General features: G+C 34.8%; 2 protein-coding genes across 8 annotated transcripts; one reads left to right on the top strand and one right to left on the bottom strand.

Annotated features, from left to right (window-relative positions):
• The first annotated feature begins 976 nt into the window (after positions 1–976).
• On the top strand, positions 977–13566 carry LOC141433995 (DNA mismatch repair protein Mlh3-like). 7 transcript variants are annotated; one of them, XR_012451991.1, is made up of 13 exons: positions 977–1099; positions 1170–1514; positions 2481–2897; positions 3003–3351; positions 3425–5242; positions 5316–5392; positions 5470–5640; positions 5722–5854; positions 6436–6632; positions 10136–10255; positions 10876–11037; positions 11513–11714; positions 12167–13566. XR_012451991.1 is itself a non-coding variant. In XM_074096182.1 (12 exons), the coding sequence occupies exons 1-12, from the start codon at positions 1010–1012 to the stop codon at positions 11564–11566; spliced, it is 3933 nt and encodes a 1310-aa protein (XP_073952283.1). In that variant the 5' UTR covers positions 977–1009; the 3' UTR covers positions 11567–13566. The 7 variants fall into 7 exon arrangements, 6 of the variants coding, with proteins under 6 accessions (XP_073952283.1, XP_073952284.1, XP_073952285.1 ...); XM_074096182.1 differs by having other exon boundaries at positions 11513–13566; XM_074096183.1 differs by lacking the exon at positions 10136–10255 and having other exon boundaries at positions 11513–13566.
• LOC141433997 (chymotrypsin-1-like) lies at positions 13196–19658 on the bottom strand. The gene is made up of 5 exons (XM_074096189.1): positions 19504–19658; positions 19263–19413; positions 17666–17909; positions 17439–17585; positions 13196–13817 (listed from the first exon to the last, which is right to left on the bottom strand). Exons 1-5 carry the CDS (start codon positions 19562–19564, stop codon positions 13671–13673), a joined length of 750 nt encoding a protein of 249 aa, XP_073952290.1. The 5' UTR covers positions 19565–19658; the 3' UTR covers positions 13196–13670.
• Between the last annotated feature and the right edge of the window lie 196 nt (positions 19659–19854).

Here is a 19854-nt window from a genome sequence, read left to right on the forward strand (position 1 = left end):
TCATATTTTTTTTATTTCATAATATTTTATGACTACCTGTCATCGCAAACTCATCATAACAGACAGTTGTTATAATTTTTTATATTAATTTAATTACAGGAACATAAATGAATTCATAATATTATTTGTCTGAACATTCTTGCTCATAACCATAACAGACAGTTTAGGTATATACTTTTGCGTAGGTAATTAAATTATTAGGTACCTACCTACATACGAAAAGTCATACGTTAGGTAAACAATCATGAACATGTAAGCAGTAATGAACAGCAAGGATTCAATGCCTTATAGCTCACCATTCATGAACTTTACAACAATACAAATATTCTTTATTGATCACCAAAAGCAGTAGGTACAGAGACATTAATATTACTTAATATTGTTAGCGGGAAAAATATTCCGTTATTGGTTCCTGTCCATGACTGGTGCCCTCACCTATTATAACATTAGGTATTAGGTACCTACATACCAAATTTCTTTAAATACAATATACCATCAGCCAAATAAGTGGTCTATCAATTTTTAAACAAGTTCCTATCAAATGAATATGTCGCTAAAGTCGAACTTTCAAGTTGACAGACACTTCTATTGGCATTATTGTTTTGAACCCAAGTTTTATAGTCACCGGCTGTTCGTGACTATAGGTTTAAAAATAGCTTGCCCATAAAGTACACTATCCTTTTATGAAAGTTATCAGGAGAACTGACTCGACCTGACTATAACAGAACAAGATGATTACGACTGTGTAATGACTTAGTTAGAAAGTCAAAATAAAATTTTATCATGACTTGTAGCGGCTGTAGTATATGCTTAGATCCTTTTGCCTAGTGATGAGCTTTAAAAAAAATATTTGACATTGACTTGACATGATTGACAAGTGCCAAACAAACGAAACAAAACGAAGAAAAAGTTTTAATTTAAATTTAAATAATTATATTTAAGAATTAAAACAATTGAAGACAGGTATTTATAACAGCGTGCAACGTAAAACGCGAATGTACTTGCCAAGATGGTTTTGAAAAGACTGCCTTTGGATGTTCAGTCAATACTTAGTGCCTCTACTCAAATCAAAACTTTTTTAACTGCGGTCGAAGAATTGGTTAAGAATACTCATAATCGCTGAACATTTAGAAGTGCGATTAGTACTAATTTTATGATTGCTATTTCAGGTATACAACGCATTTGATGCAAACTCAACATCAATCGCCGTAAGAGTAAATATTCAAGAAAATTACATACAAGTGGTGGACAATGGGCATGGTGTGAACAAAGATGATTTTCATCTACTTGGACAGAGATACACTACCAGCAGATATAAGGATTCTATCACCTCTAAATCAATTCAGAAGTATGGCCACTCAGGGCAATCATTGGCAAATATCATTAAAATTTCACAAAGTGTTAAGATAACATCCCATTGTAAAGGCAGTGAAGAAACGTGGCTTAAACATTTTTATAATGGCAAAGTCAACGAATGCATTATGACACAAGCAAGACCCTCTGTAGGCACCACTGTAAGAATATTTTATTCATTATGCTGATGTAAACAATGTACTTATATGATTTAAAATGCTCTAGCCCTAATTTTTTTAAATTTGGCAAGAAAGGAACGCTTATAGTTTCGCCATGTCTGTCTGTCTGTCTGTCCGTCCATCCGTGGCTTTGTTCAAAGACTATCAGTCCTAGAAATCTGTAATGAAGAAACAACTATGGTGAAAAGAGTAAAAAAAAATTTTTTAGAGTACTTCTCATAGACATATAGTGAGGATGTTTTCTTTTGCATCTAACCTATCATCTAAAATAATAAATTCTTCAATGATTTTTATCATCATGTTTGCGTAGACCAAATTTTAAAGAAGTTGGATTGTATTTTTTTCTTTATCTTATTTTTTAAGAAGGCTTTAGTACACCAAATGTGACTATGTCTGCTTCATGGGGAGCCTCATATATATACTTACACTACACTACAGATATTACGCTCTCCTTTGCACTGAAACCACGTCACTGGATGCAAAAGCCTGTCCAATGAATCTGTTAATCAGCATTGCTTCTTCTGAAAGTGGTCAACTTAAATTTACATTTACAACTCCATTGAACATGAAGTGGAATGTCTTCAGCCTAAATTTCATAATCCCATAATGTAATTTAAAAAAAAAGCCATGGTAGCCTAATGGTTTGACCTATAGCCTCTCAAGCAAAGGATCATTGAATCAAATTCAGGCTCACACCTCTAAGTTTTTTTACATTCATGTGCAAAATTATTACATTTTAAATTTACCATGAGCTTTCTGGTGAAGAAAAACATTCTGAGGAAACCTGCACAAACCTGTGAAGCAATTTAATGGTGTGTGTGAAGTTCCCAATCCGGACTGACCCTGCATTCTCTCTCATTCGGAGAGAAGGATTTAATGTGTATTTGTGTAATGTAATTGGTCCATCCTAAATAGCTACTTTTATCTTTAATAATTATATAATTCCAGGTTGAAATAGAAGGCTTCCTCTATAACTTAACAATTCAGAAAAAAGGTATTAATGCACTTCAGGAGCTACAAAGAATAAAAAAATTCTTGCAACAAATGTCTCTGGTACACTGTAACGCTTCTTTGAGCTTACGAGATAACTCCGAAAATGAAATCATTTTCAAAATCCACAAAAACAGAGATATATACCAAACTTTGACTTTAGTGTTAGGAATAGAAAAATCTAATTTGCTGGAATTACAAGTAGAAAAGAACCAATACAAAGTTACAGGGTTCGTTCAAAAGCAAGACTCAGACTCGCATGGCTTCCAATGGATTTTTGTGAACAAGAAATTTATTGAAAAATCTGATTTACATAAAATAATCAATCAAAATATTGTTAAAAAATTACCCCAGAAAAAAGTTACAATGACCAAGGTAAAGTACATAATTCTTATTGATAAATGATAACAACGACTTGATCCGGTCAGACTTTTTCTCAAACTATAATATAAACTGTGTAATAAAATATTTTATTTACAGAATCGCAATAATGAAGAAGAAAAGATGCCAATAAATAATAAAGTACCAGATTATTTTATATTCATTACATGCCAACACAATGAGTATGAGATACTTTCCAATCCGAAGCAGTCAATGTTGGAATTCAAAAATTGTAGTCAAATCAACAAGTTACTGGAAAAATTAATGCAATTTTATAATGGTGATATTAGTTTGACAAAAAAAACAACTGTTGAAAAGTCTGTTGAGCGAGAAAAAACCGAGACTAATAATAAAAATACAAGAAATGAAGTTAAAATAATAATAGACAAGATATTAGGGAGTCATCATAAAAAAATAAATGGATCCCAATTACATAATGGAGTAAAAGGTAGGTACTTCAAATCATTGCTTGCATTGTTGAATTAAGTATGAAGTAAGTAAGAATAATAATCTCATTTCAGGAAAAATGATAAAACGGAAAATCAAAAAGAAGGTAGACAATAATTCAAAATTAAGTAGCAACTTGAATTTAAAAGATGACACAAATAAAATTACTCGCAAATTAAAATCCGTCACATCATTAACGGAACAAAATGAAAAGCCAGTAATAAATATTAATAATAATAAGATTAAGGATAACTGCACATTTCAAATTCCGAAGAAAAAACAAATCAAAAATAAAGCATTGATGAACACCAACAAAGAACAAGGACTTCTTAAAGAAATCACACCCCAAGAAACGAAACATGTCATTGTTACCAAAGATCCAATCATATCAAAATTCGAAAAAGAAACAGGCGAAGTACAAAAAAGATGTCAAATTCTATCTAAGAAAGTTGACAATTGGTGTTTCAAGAGAAAACGTAAATGTAAAGTGTTTACTAATGAGTATGTGCAGTATAGCACCGTCATTAGAGACAGCAAAAAAATGACAATTCGTAAAAAGATTGACGAAGTTATAATACATGAATATTTGCCTCTGCCTCAAAAAACTAAAACTACTAAATATGACTGTAACAACGTTATGAAATCAGATGATCTTTTACGTCCTGTGGCAGTTACATTTGAACAAAATAATGTACAAGACAATGAATTATGTGCCAATATATTAAAACAAAAAGCAAAAGACTATAATGGCTTATGGTCCAGGCCGTGCGCTTTAAACATACCAAGATTAACATATGAAAGTCACTGTTACACCAAAGATGCAAAAGTGCATTACACCAGACATGAAGTTTTGGAAGACGTTATAGATAATAATCGGAGATTCATAAGCCATGTTTCACGAGATAATTTTCTGTCACCCAAAAAACGCAAAAAAGAAACTCGCGACGAGCATTTACCAGTCTCTACCAATAAGCATATAATAGCTAAGAAGTCAATTTTTGTGAAGTCGCGAAATTATAATCAAGCAGATGGATCTACATATTCTATACAATTTTCTGAAACGGGTTCAAAACTTCATGAAACACCAAATATAACTCCAATACCATCCGATATCACCCCAGCTAATAATAAAGCGAATATTGGAAGTACATACACAATAATAGATTCAGACAAACCTACAATTAATGATGCTGCTCCAAAGATGAATATCGAAAATGCAGTTAGTAGCTGCTATTTTCCCGAGGCATATTCTGTTGAAGTGTTACATGATAGCAGAGAGTATTGTATTGACCAGTCTATCAATTATAGTAATGCTCTCGTTAACAATTTGAAACCTGGTATTTGTGAAAAATTCCGTGTCAAAGCACAAAAAAGAAACTATAATACTGAGCAATATTTTAAACTTCGTGATATACCGGAAGTAGATGGAACAACCAAAATTTGTGAAACATACTGTATTCAAGCTTCACTATCATATGCTAACAAATATTATACAGACAAACCTCCCGAAATTCAAGAATTTCAAGATTCACTGAATCGAAATACTTCTCCAAATTTTCAGGGAGCCAACAATTTAGATGTCATATTCATATCAAACTCACAGCGATCCAACACCGAAATCAATGAAATGAATATTCACACAGACATCGACCCACTTCGCATTTGTGAGACGATTTTTGACGACCAAGATAATGAAGACAATGACAAGTACAATTTTATTTTCAATTCAGTAAACGATATCACCAACGAACATAATGACGTCAAACTTTCGGATTTGTGTGAAACAGAACATTACAGTAAACAAGATGTTAATGAAGAAATGAATCTTGATTGTAATGCGGTAGAATTGAATTACTTTAATTTAAAGAATAGACGACGATTTGTCCCTAAAGGTAGGCTTTATAGTAAGAATCAAATATTTCGAATAGATATTTCTTTGTGACTGACTATTGCGTGTATTTTTAGGAATGTCTCCGATATTTGAAAATTGCAATACAAGAGGTACTTGTCATTACGAATTTGGCAAAGATTACTATGAAGAAGTAAGATAACTAAAAATGTTTTAATTGTTCCTTTATTTTTTAAACTTGAAACATGTTTATTAACAAGTTTTTTTTAGACTGTTTACAATAATTTTGTAGAAGATGTCCAAATTAATTCTGAAGTATTTGAACCGAAGATTCAAAATGTGAAAGAACTAACCACAAGAGATGTTGAAAGAATCAATAACAAACTTAATAAAGACAATGCTTGCCTAACGTTTAATTGCGATTCATTAAAACAAGTAAAGGTATAGAAAATTTACCAGATTCTTGTAGTTAAAATTTACGAAGATACCATTACTTTTGTATTCTTTTAAAATTTGATTTAGGTTTTAGGCCAAGTGGACTATAAATTTATTGCAACGAAAATTAAAGGCAAATCGAAAGGACAGTATGACTACTTGGTGTTATTTGACCAACATGCTGTGGACGAGAGAATAAGACTAGAGAAAAACATGGCAGGTATTATCTTAATAATATATGTACATATATATAATTCTCCTGTACGTGTGTTTGTCACCAAACTCCTACTAAACGGCTGGACCGATTTGGATGAAATTTTGTTTGGATACTTCAATAGGGTCCTGGATGGTTTGAAAATGCAATTGGACCCGGTAGGTGGCGCTGTTGTTGGTATGTTATCATGTTTGTTTAATGTAGTGCTGTTTTTCGGGCAGGTCCACGTCTGCCGGGTCCGTGTATTACGTATTACTATAGATTTTTAGAGCATAATATAGTCCTAGTAACTATAATGAAAGCCAAGCTTATCAATCCCGCTGAAGGCTCAAAGCAAATAATTTTATTATAACCAGCTAACTGCATTATTTATTTTTATTAAATTTACGAAGCAATCTGTACTTACAGTCGAGTTCATAAACTTGTGAGCAAACATTTGATCAAAAATGTCTGAACACGACTCTATTGTTAACGGCGTAGAAGCGTGTTCAGATATGTATTTTTGATCAAATGTTTGCTCACAATTTTATAAACTCGACTGTACTTGCACATGGGTATATTCTCTTTTCTATATTTTACCATTACAGAATATTTTGACGGTGATCAATGGAAACGTGTTACACTAGACGGCGTATCACTGAAGCTTACCCGAGATGAAATACTGTACTTACATAATAACAAAAAGAAGTTTCATAAACTAGGTCTCGAATGGAATATCCTAGATAGTACTGATATATCAGTAACAGCAATTCCGGAAGCCATACTTGGGAAAAATGCTAGACGGGTAACTAAACGACAATAACACTTGCGTTAATGCCTCTTAGAAGCAGACTGCAGCTATTTTTCAATTATTTGCAGATATTGACTAAGTATGTCGATGATCTATAAATAATTAGGCAATCTTGATTTGCTCCTCCGACATTCACTGATGATGCCTCGGAGAGAGATGAAACACGTGTCCGGAGTATTAGTAGAGGTATAGCGTTAGTGGTTTTGGTTGTGGGTTTATTTGCGTTTGCGTTGCTTAATTTTAATTTCCAAGCGAAGGGAGCGCGGGAAAATTAACTTTATGATTACAAATTATATTCAATGCAAGCGCGGCTATTTAGATTTCTTGGCCTCGCTACTTCGCAGAAGATCAAATCAAGATTATCTATTTTATTTTAAACATGGACTTACGCACAATACCGCCTGAATCCATTCAATTTTTATCAATTATCTTCTTTGCTCCGCCGCGACTGCGGCGACTTGTTTTGGTCGTGGGTGAGCAAAGTAATGCCTGATTCAATCTATATGTATGTTGGCGGCCGATCGTAAAATCCGCCAAATCACGAAATTCCTAGACATATCGTGAAATGGCGCTATTTCATGAATTGGCTAAGGGACATCCGCATTTGGATTTTTGTATGTTTGTTACGAATTAACTCAAAAACTACTGGACCGATTTCAAAAATACTTTCACCATTGGTATCCTAAATTATCCCAAAGTGCTATAGGCTATATTTAGGTATTACCAGAAAAAAATAGGGTTTAATAATGATAAAATTAATAACTTTAATAATGTAACTCAAAGTGTAAAAACAGTTGCCAGAAAATATCTTTCATTGCATGCGCTGCGGAAACTATTGATAATAGAACAAAAAAAATGTTGTACTATATTAAAGAATATGTCAATATCTACAAAAACTTCACGATACCATATGTCCAACTATTGTAGTCAATGATTGTAGTTATGTCACTCACTATAACTGCTTTGCTTTTTTACGTTTTAAAGTTGATAGATATGCCGACCAAAATTAGACCACGTTATACATACTTTTATTGCATTAATCCTTATCCAAATAAATCATTTCATATTCAAGACTGTTTCAATACTTTCAAGACCTACAGGTTTATTGCGTTTTGAATTATTCAAATCGGACATTCTATTCAAAAGATATTACAAATTTTAAAATATCAATCCAATCAAAAAATGCATGAGATACAAAATTCTATTTCGACGAGCCCGGGCTACACGCAGGTATAGTTTTTGGGACAAGGAGCTCAAAAATATGTGTAAAGTGTCCTTGAAACCTTTTTACCCATCTGTCCAAAATTTTTTTTTAAATTGTACCCGTGCGGAGCCGAGGCGGGGCGCTAGTAAACTATATAGAATCCATACTTCCATACTAATATTATAATGCGAAAGTAACTCTGTCTGTCTGTCTGTCTGTCTGTTACGCTTTCACGCTAAACCGCTGACCGATTTGATGAAATTTGGTACAGAGATAGAATAGACCCTGGGAAAGAACATAGGCTATTTATTATCGCGAAAAAGAGGCTTTCAGGGGTTGAAATAGGGGCTGAAAGTTTATATGGTGAAAGTTCGTAGCTATCGAAGATAAAACCATGAAACTTGGCATTTAGCACTTAATAAGAAATCCATACTATCCATACTAATATTATAAATGCGAAGTAATTCTGTCTGTCTGTCTGTCTGTTACGCTTTCACGCCTAAACCGCTGAACCGATTTTGATGAAATTTGGTACAGAGATAGAATAGACCCTGGGAAAGAACATAGGCTATTTATTATCGCGAAAAGAGGCTTTCAGGGTTGAAATAGGGCTGAAAGTTTATATGGTGGAAGTTCGTAGCTATCGAAGATAAAACCATGAAACTTGGCATTTAGGCACTTAATAAGAAATAATTCTATATTTTCTTGAGCTTTTTAAAAAATCGACCTGTGAGGGGATGAAATAGGGGATGAAAGTTTATACGCAAGGTCGTCATTATTGAAGATAAATCGATGAATCTTAATTAAACTTGCCATTTCGGCACGTGAAAAGAGATAAATAGATATTTGTTCGCACGTTTTTTCAATTCTTCTTCCTGTGAGGGGTGAAATAGGGGATAAAATTTATGTGGAAGATCGTCATTGTCGAAGATAAATCGATGGTTCTTTATGAAACTTGGTATTTGGGCACGTGATAAGAGATAAATACATATTTGTTCGCGCGTTTTTAAAAAAAAATCCTGTGAGGGTGAAATAGGGGATGAAACTTTATATGGAAGATCGTCATTGTCGAAGATAAATCGATGGTTCTTTATGAAACTTGGCATTGGGCTACTTATAAGAAATAAATAGATATTTGTTTAAGCGTTTTTGAAAATGTTACCAGCGAGGGGATTTTAGCAGAGGGGATGGTGCAGTGTTAGCAGAGCCTTTTAAGCTCATAAGCAAAATGTACGCAATGTGGGGTCATTTTAGATGGCTTATTCACATAGACAGTCAGACATGAAAAATTATGATTTTCAGATTTTTTTTATTTATTGTGCTATAAGAGCTACCTTTATGCAAAATTCCAAGTTTCTAGGACAGCCGGAAGTACCTACCCTATAACTTTTTCTGTTGAGGCAATTTGTATGGTAACACCTTTTTAACGACTGTAGCTTTTGATTGCCTTGACTAGAGGTGTGATTTTTTCACAGCTTTCGGGACTATTGACCTGAGTTTAGGGTTTTAATTTCAACTCGATAATACCTTACTCCGCGCGTTTACGAGATAAAGAGTCTTGACAGACAGGCGGACGGACGGACAGCAAAGTAATCCTACAAGGGTTCCATTTTTTCCTTTTAAGGTACGGAACCCTAAAAAACATTTGATCTGGCGCTTTTCAAATTTCGACCTTACTTGAAAATATGGGGATGAAAGTTCTTAAGGAATTCCAAAAAAGTTACTACGTATAAGTATATTTATCGGAAATATGTGTAGCTATGCTTAGTAAAAATGCCTTGACTTACAATAAAGGACGTAAGGTGTCAATAGTTCACTATGAAGATTAGTCCTTTTGTGTTGCAGGGTAGAATACACGTCGTATTGCTAAAATGTGGCTACACGCAAAATATTTATGTTTTACCAAAGAACATCGGATGGATGGATGTATGGAAAACAAAAAAAAATTGTTTATATTTGTAGCAATGTACTAAAATAGGTTATTTTTGGTAAACCGTAGAAGTTTCTATGTACTATTATTGGCAGAATAGGTATCCTATGTAAATTAAATACTTCCCAAATTACTATTTCAAGCGGACGAAGTCGCGGGCAGAAGCTAGTACCTACATATATCGATTCTCTTCATAAAATACATATACTTATTCCTTTATTCAGTTCTCAACTTCGCAAGTTTTGTTAGCATGCCTACTGACTCAAGGTCACTGCAATTGTCAAATAACTTCTTCCACTTGTTCGGTTTTCCAAGTATGTGCCAAATTATCCGTTTGTAATGCGTAATTGTTTATTTATGCAGGTTGAAACAGTTTTGAAAGCTGTTAAAAGTTTAATCAAAGAAGAAATCAACATGATCAAGGAACAAGGAGGTTGTGTATCTTTATACCCCAAGTCTATTATGGATCTTGTATTCAGCGAGGTAGTGGCTTTTGCAAACCATTACATTTTAAAACATTATAATTAATTAGATGCTTTGTCAAAAACTCATCTCAATTCAATATGAACCTTAAGGCATATTTAACTAATGTTCACTTAGTAAGATCATGTATTTTAAGATACGATATTTTCTTTCTAAGTAGTGACAAGTGTCATCCTTTACAGAAATTCCAAACATAGCATGTTCAATAGCTTGCTTTATTTAAAAATATCTTATGACTGTATGGTCAAGGACTTTAATTCTTGAGCAACCATGGAAAGTTATAGGATTGTCCTTGTTAATTAATGCGGCGTCACTATGACGTTTACTGTGAAATGGATCCATGGTGGCTCATAAATTTAAGTTCTTGACCGTACGAGGTGAGTCTTACTATACCTTGTCAAATTCGTATGTGACGGAACCCTGCCGCAGGGAGCCTTAGCTGTCCTTACCAAGATTTTTTTAGATAATGCGGCAAAAGCTGACTGCGACAGGGTTCTACCGAGCCACGCACACACTTGTCTAGGTATAATTTCTGGTGTAAAAGATTATTTTCAATTTTGCTTACTGTGTATCGTATTGTTTAGTTTAAAGTAAAATGTAAAGGGACGTTTTGTTTACAGGCTTGCAGGTTCGCAATTATGTTCGGAGATGCACTTTCAAAAGCAGATTGCGTGGGTCTTTTAGATGCACTTTCAGAGTGTAAGACGCCTTTTCAATGTGCTCACGGCAGACCAGTGATGGCTGTCCTAATGGACATCAGAACTGAGAAACGTGAATATAAGGTACTTATCAATATTATCATAACTATACTATTAAATGATACAATATCTCATCAGATAAATCACGGCCCAATTGCGTAATAAAACACAAGTAAATATATTGTATTTCGATCCAATTTATGAAAAGTGTAAACAACAAAGACGCCATTTATTCGACCACAGACATTCAATGATGTGAAAACCTAGAACCTATTGGAAAATAATTAATCGGTTCAGTAAATCGATTAATTTATTAATTGAATAGATCAAAGTATTTTTGTCAATAATTTTATTATGTAAAATACTTGATTTCATTCCATAGACTGTTTATTCAATTATGTTCTGACAGGCAGACAGATGGAGTTATTGTCGCATTTATATTAGTAAGGATAAATTACCTGGTAGGAAGTAGCATATCTGTCGAATGTAACCGGTCGGCACTCTCGTACCTAAAGTTGTGATGATAAACATTTAAAGCATAATAATTGTTCCTATACAGGTCGACTTCAAGGGGATCCAGCGGTTTAGAAAAATGCAGAATTTAATTAAATAATTCAAAGTGAAAAAAATGTTTTTTTAATACATCTACACAGCTGATATAATAACTCTACAGAATAACTGTATAAGGATCAGCGAGTACCTACTGGCAGTGGCAGTAGTAATGTAAAGCAAACCTCGTTTTCTGGCGACCCTAAAAATCGGTAAGCAGCAATGTAACGCTGGCCTATACACACTCGCACGAAAACACAAATAAACAAGATATTTATTATAGACAACATAACGATCTAAGTTGGCGTTTGACTTAAAGTCATGGAAATTAATTAACGTCCCAGGGTGGAACCTTTTCTTAATAATATTTCTCATCATTTCTTGAGCAGATGTATGGAATTTCAATATGACATTAATAGCACAAAGGTTCCACCCTGGGTAGTGATTTAATTTCCTTGACTGTAAGTACGTTAAAACCTAGATCTTGGACAACGCGATCCATTTTGAGGTCATCGCCAGTTGAGAGATTGGTGATGCTGGTTTGCTTAAACTTTTTTTTGTGTAAAAAAAATATCAAAACCCTTTTTAGGGTTTCGTACCTCGGAACCCTTATAAGATCACTTTGTTGTCCGTCCGTCTGTCAAGTGAAGACCCTTTTTCTCAGGAACGCGTGGACGTATCAAGCTGAAATTGATATCGAATACTCAAATCTGCAGTCCCTTGAAGCCTTAAAAAAATCAAACTTCTAAGTCAACGCAATCAAAAGTTACAGTCATTAAACAACGTGTTTCCATACAAATAGCGGTGCACTGAAAACCTATAGGGCACTTCCAGTTGTCTAGAAACTTGAAATTTGATATGAAGTTAGCTATTATAACACAATCAACTAGAAAATTCTGAAAATCTTGAATTTATGTCTGTAAATATTAATGACCAATTTAATCTGAACCCACACATGGATTGGAAAAGATTTTTGGTCTCCTCGATGATCCCGATGTGGCAAAACTTCAACTCTTGTTGTCCGCCTAAGGGACACGGAGTGCTCGAGCAGTAACCCAGTGATCAACATACACGGACCGCTCTTGCAGTCGCGACTGCTTGACCGCATGATGAAATTTCACCGCGCAGCCAACCGCCCGAAGCAGTTGCAACTGCTTGAGCGGTTCGTGTATTGCGAATGACAATTTTGTATGGAAACTGCAGATCACCCAACGGCGACCGCTTGAAGCTGTTGGCACTGACTGCTTAAAGCAGTCCGTGTATGGCGGCCCTAAGACGATCACTTTTTGGGATGATTGGGGCACTGGACTAGGTGGAAGCTGCACAGGCGTGAAACTACTAGGCTGAATTTCATGTAGTATTGAGCCTACTAGGTGGATTTAGTGTCGGTGCCATAGGCCTGTCATTGGGCTCATTATAGTTTTCAACAAACTTTTGAAATTTCGTTCGTCTGATTCTAAATTATCATCCGACACATGGGGATCATCGGGGAGGCCAAAAATCTCTTCCAATCCATGAACTATCTCCAGATCGTTGAGTATTCTTCTACTTTTACTCATTCTGAAGATTGTCTGTAAACACGCGACCAAAAAAACATGCATTACATGCTCGCCACGGGCAGAGGGAATATTTTTAATAACATGTTTTTTTCCAATTTTTTTTTATTTTCTGAAATGCAATAAAAAAACGCATCTAGACATATAAATAGTTTTATTGTATCACCTCTGGATGCTTATGCCTTATAAGGGTTAAGGTTTGAATTAACGGTCAAATTGTAACACACGTTTCTCGGTATTTCGAACACAAATGGACTAAAAATACCTACATGTACATTTTTAACGGTACTTATTTACTATTTTTTTTTATTATAGAAGTTAACACAATTTTAAATAGTTTTATTGTTTGTTTCATTTAAAAATGTGTGCAAATTTTACCGTTAAGTTTCAAATGTTAAAATAAATGGAGTATAAGGTTCAAGTAGAAGATAATAATAAAATAAATATAATAACGGACTGTTTCACCACCCGTTGATTAGTTTTATTTGACGGATAAATGTGACGCCGTCTCCGTCTATTCGAACAAAACAAACAGAGACGGCATCACATATCCGTAAATAAATTTATCATAATCAATGGATGATTAAACAGGGGTTAAGTTGCAAATTAAAATTAAAATGTAACGATTTCTTTTTGTATCCAATCGGCATAAGGCGCGATTCTAGTGTGTACGTCCGGAAACCCAACGGCGCACGGGATTCCCCATGAAACCAGGCCAACAAGTTTGTTATCTTTTATTAGAGGTCCACCGGAGTCTCCCTGTAACAAATAAGTTTTAGGTACCTCATACATCATCATCATCCCAGCCTATATACGCGTCCCACTGCTGGGCACAGGTCTCCTCTCAGAACAAGAGGGCTTGGGCCATATTCCCACGCGGGCCCAGTGCGGATTGGGAACTTCACACACACCATTGAATTGCTGCGCAGGTTTGTGCAGGTTTCCTCACGAGATGTTTTCGTTCACCGCAAAGCTCGTGGTAAATTTCAAATGTAATTCCGCACATGAATTTCGAAAAACTCAAGAGGTGCGAGCCGGGGTTTGAACCCACGACCCTCTGCTTGAGAGGCGATAGGTCAAACCACTAGGCCACCACGGCTTTTTAGGTACCTAGTTAAAAAATATTATTATACTTTTGCTGTTACCTACCTACCTACTTGCATTGCCATCGAAAGTACAATCCGTAAACCGTGTAAACTGCCCACCAGATTATTGTATTGTCACAAAAGAATGCAAATATTTTTTTTGAACACTACTTATACTTAATTTCAGCTCAATCGAATATTAAGAAGTAATACTTAGTTGAGAAATGGTTTCCAAAGTTCCAGGACGTTTAATAACGGTTGGTAAAGTAAAATATTTTTGACCATGCACACTAGTAGGTAGGTATCTATTAAGCCACTGTTTCACATGCTCGTTAAGTAGCACGAGAGCATGCTACGATCGAGCAAATGCTACCTACTAGCATGTGTGAACAGGACATGCTACTATCGAGCATGCTTTTTAGTGGCATGCTCCCTACAGCCCCAGATCTAAGGGGGGGCAAACCGGGGCACTTGCTCCGGGCGGCAGTTTCATGGGGGCGCCAAATCCTTGAGTTGAGACAAGAAATGAGGAAGAAAAGAAGAAAAATACTACTCATTGGCAGTTTTAACAGTTTTTCTCAAACACTGAAGGGAGGGAGCGCCACCATCAAGGTTTTGCCCCGGTTTCGAAAAAATCGTAGATCCGGGACTGGCTCCCTAATAGCAGGCCCTGCTATTTTCGAGCATGCTAGTTGGTGGAAGGGGGAAAGGTTTCTATATAGGTACTTATACTCTTTGGGGAAAGGTTATTAATAAGCAGTGTGAATGCGTTTGCTTAATAAGCATGCTAGTATTAGTAGTGCTTCGAGAGTTGCAAGCAAAAAAAAGTTACTGAGAGTTAATTTGTTATAAATTAATTAATTTGCTACCGTTGAATTTGCGAAAAGCCGTAACGGCCACAAGGCTGAAACCCGTAAAACACGGTAATGAGGGCTATCGTTTTTGTCTCACTAGATGGCGCACTGTTGCGTGAGGTTTTTAAGTGTGGCTTTCAGAGTGTGCCGTGTGTTATTACGGGCGCTAAAACAAAGTTTAGATTAAAATCATATTTAAAACACCTTAAAACCGTACCATAAAAATATCCAGCAACCACAGTGTTGCTTAGTCCCGTTTTGTTCGGAAAAAAAGGGAGGACAAAAGTTTCCGAAAGACTAAACTGTCCCAAAACACAGACATTCATTGCCCCGTAACGCATAATTGCCATAATTAATTTCAGGTAATGCAAAATATTCACAAAAAAATTCTAATTATAAATAAACCCGCGTAGCTCACCCAAAAACTATGAGATTTGTCATTTCGGAGACCTCACGCTACACTAGCGCCTCTAGCGGCGAATTCATTCGCGATAGCCCTCATTGCTGTGGTGTGGCAACACTGACGTGAACTGACAGGAGCATGCTATCAAAAGGCTTGTGTATCGGAGTTTTTGTTTTGAGCATGCTTTATTTATGAGCATACCTACTCAAAACTAGCATGCTTATAGCTAGAAAATGTAAACACTGCCAGCCTGCAGCACAGCAGGGCTAGGGCTACTACGAAATTCGAAACTCGGAGTTCGTATCGTACCGTCCCTCTCGCTCTCGTATTAAATAGTATAAGTGTCAGAGGGACCGCACGACACAAACTTCGAGTTTCGAGTTTCGTGGTAGCCCTGCTGACACTTATACTTATTTAATACGAGAGCGAGAGGGACGGTACGATACGAACTTCGAATTTTGAGTTTCGTAGTAGCCCTGCAGGGCAGGCTCTAGCTATACTACGAAGTGCAAAATTCAACTTTGTATCTTGCCTTCCCGCTGTTCATACTAACTAGAATTTAAAAAAAAATACTAATGAAAAATGTAATGTCTTTATTTTAGCCATTCACTCTCATGCCAACTAAGCATCTAAAGGGCGCTCGATCCTATGACCTATTTATTTATTTGTTCTTTGTCAACAAAAAATTATAGCATTACAGTGGAAACACCAATGCGCTGTAAAATTCAAATTATACAAAAAAATATACATGACCTATGACATAGATTGTACTATCAGCCAATAGACGTGTCTGTCAACTTGAAAGTTCGACTTTAGCGACATATTCATTTGATAGGAACTTGTTTAAAAATTGATTTATTTATTTATTCAGGAAGCCAACCAGTAGTAACTAGAACATTCGTTTATGAAATATAGATACAGTAGGTATGGATTCACAACAAATAGAAAAACATACGAGTCTCAATAACTAATATCTATGAGTGAAGCAAATATGATTGTGTGTGTGTGTGTGTGTGTGTGTGTGTGTGTGTGTGTGTGTGTGTGTGTGTGTGTGTGTGTGTGCGTGCGTGCGTTATGTTATGATAGACCACTTACTTGGCTGATGGTACAACAAGAGCATAAAACGATCCATTTTACCCGAGACGTTAATAAAATCATCGAAGGGAAAATGAGTTTAATGCTAGAGTTCTACACTGCATTTCACTTCGATTACGAGGCGATGAGATAGCAACAGTGGAATCAATTGTTCACTTACTAGGTAAGGTACCTTAAATTTTTCATGCTTGTATAATTATCAATTTTTAGTTTTAACGATTTTATTTTGTTGAAATTAAATGAAATGAAATATTTTGACTGATTTGATTGATTTTTAGTTTTATATAAATTAAGAATTAATATTAAGAAACCATATAGAAACTTTTTTTTGTGGCTTTTAACACGTGATTGCCTTGGTCGTAGACAAAGATTTTACTTTATGTATGTGTCGCCTAGATCCAACTTAATTATGAAATTTACGAGCGTGAGAAATGGATAATTGAATGTTATTGTTTGTTGTCAATTACCGGATGACTTTTGTGTACGTAATTAAAGTAAACAATATAAAATAAAATAAATAAATGTAGTAGTTTCATAGTCATAGCAATATTAGCAATAAGTACGTAGGTACGTAGGTAATGAAATACAATTTCTGATTTTAGTCCATAATTTGCCTGATATGTTAGGAAACTGTAATTTAGGTGAAGATATTCTTGGTACCTAAATTAATTAATAAATATATAAGGGAAGTAAACTTTTCTTAAGTTTTATAAAGATTAGTGTTCTAGTTCTAATAAGAAAATTTCTTTCGTATTAGTGTTTATACACTGATGAGAAATTGAACATCCGATATATCAGTATTACTTGGATGGTGGTGTTTTCTTTTTATAGTTAGGTATATTTATGTAGTTTTTATTAATTTTGTTTCCTATCATATAATTGTATCTTGTGTTGTGAATAAATAAAAGAACTTTTAAACTTTAAAAAAAAAAGTATTACTTACATGACAAGTTCCTTCTCCCATTCTAGTGAACGTACAAAACATGTTGTCCAAGACCGCACGTGAGTTGCGCATTGCATACCTACATATTTCTTGGCTAAAAACAGTCAAATCTAGAATGTGCATTAGGCGACTTGATTCACCGTTTACCTGCAACGTTTATAAGACATAGAAGACTTTTTTTTTCGGATTAAGTCAAGTAAAAAAATAGGTATATTTTTAAAATTTACCTGAACTGCACCAAATCCAGTCAAAATAACTGTATCATTTTCGTTTAAATAGTTTTCATCGAGTTTTATTATTTCTATATCGTTCAAATTGAAGGCCTCAGAAATTTTTAGCATTGCAATGTCGTTAGCTCTTTCACTAAAGTTAAAATCGTTGTAGATTTTTATAGCTTCAACATCGTATTGCTTTCCTCCTTCGTCGAGATTTGTGGTTCCAACTACAATTTTAATATATTGAGGTTCGGTGCTGTGAAAAAAAAAACACTTGTAAAAAAAATATTCTTTAGAATGTGGTAAGTATAATCTACTCACGTGTATTTTGCTATGTACGTAACCCAGAAATACAATCGATTAATATCAATTAAATATTTAAAACTAGGAATAAAAGGCACACAAACATATGTATTTAAACTATTAAGAACTTGCTCGACTGCGCGAAAGCACGGTATTATTCTTTTGAGGTAGTTCAATCATATCGAAAATACAAACTGAAATATAGATGCACAGAAAAACCAGAAAAATAAGACCAGCGCTGGGAATCGAACCCAGGTCCTCGGCATTCTGTGCCGCTTGCTATACCGCTACACCACCGTTGGACAACAGTACAGACACGAATTTCTCCTATGCACCACATATCTCAGCCTGTTTGTTTCTTATTTAGTCACTTAAGCAGCGACACAAGCGACATCTATGCTGTAGCCCTCATCGAGAAACTTTCAGCACTCTATTGGAACTAAGTAACCGCTCACCCGGACAAGACATATCGTTATTAAGCAATGAAATTAAGATTGGTTGTTGGATTTTTTTTGTATTTTTTATTTCAATTCCAAATTTTTGTTACTTTTACGGTCATCCCGTAAAACCCATATCGAAAATATAAACTGAAATATAGATGTACAGAAAAACCCTGGGCTGGGGTTCGATTCCCAGCGCTGGTCTTATTTTTCTGGTTTTTCTGTGCATCTATTTTTCATTTTTCATTTTTTTTATCTATATTTGTGTTTTGTATTTTCGACATCTATATTTTTAGCCCTCATCTAGAAACTTTCAAACATTCCATTGGAACTAACCGCTCACCCGGACAAGAGATGTCGCTATTAAGCAATCAAATTAAGATCCAAATTTTGTTAGTTTTACGGTCATCCCGTAAAATCCATATCGAAAATACAAACAGTAGGTACCACTACCATGAGTTTACAGTGACCGTACTCGATAGCGACGGCGTAAATTATTTATAGAGGCTCTGTACAATTCTCCATACAAATAATTTACGCTGTCGCTATTGAGTACGGTCACTGTAAACTCATGGTAGTGGTACTGAAACATAGATGCTCAAATTTTGATACTTTTACGGTCATCCCGAAAACATATGATCCATAGATCATGCATAGATGAAGCATCTATCTAGTTTATATTTTCGATATGGATTTTACGGGATGACCGTAAAGTAAGAAAATTTGGAGTTAAAATAAAAAATACAAAAAGACTCCAAAAACCAATCTTAATAGTTCAATCAAACTAAACGAATATATCTATCTACTCAAAGTTTGTTTTTCCAGAGATGAAACCAAGTACAATACACATTATATTACTTAGTTACCCTTGAACACAATGTGCTGCCGTAACAACATGTCGCTCTGAAACCACTGCACCACCACACACGTGAGATCCAGTTAAATTTTGCAACGACGCATGATAATATCCGAACTTAGAAGGTGCTTCATGTCCTCCAATAATTCGCAAAGTAGATCCTGTAGATAATAAAAAAAGAGAATAAAATAACACACTGAAACCCGACATTGCATCCTACCCAATTTTTATCTTTTACTTTGTTTTTGTACCTTGAACACTGAAGTTAAGTAACGTAGTTAATACGAAACCGAACAATAATTTTTCGTACATTTCACAGTATTATTTAATTAATACAAACACCGTCTTGTCGTAATAAAGCGAAACATATCAAAGCGATTGGACCAGCAGAGTAATATATAAAAGTATTCAATCTCAGTTTTATCTGATTATTATCATATGTTAACGAGGGATTATTGTGTTTCTGATTGATAAAGATATACGTAGTAGAATTCCGAAATAAAACATAAATGCCCTCTTTCCGGAAAAACTTTTGACTCTAATAAATCGTGAAAATACAAAAGAATTTCAAAATACTATTGATATCATTTTTTAATGTACTT

The sequence above is a fragment of the Choristoneura fumiferana genome, chromosome 13 (assembly GCF_025370935.1).
Source record: "Choristoneura fumiferana chromosome 13, NRCan_CFum_1, whole genome shotgun sequence".
NCBI classification, from domain to species: domain Eukaryota; kingdom Metazoa; phylum Arthropoda; class Insecta; order Lepidoptera; family Tortricidae; genus Choristoneura; species Choristoneura fumiferana.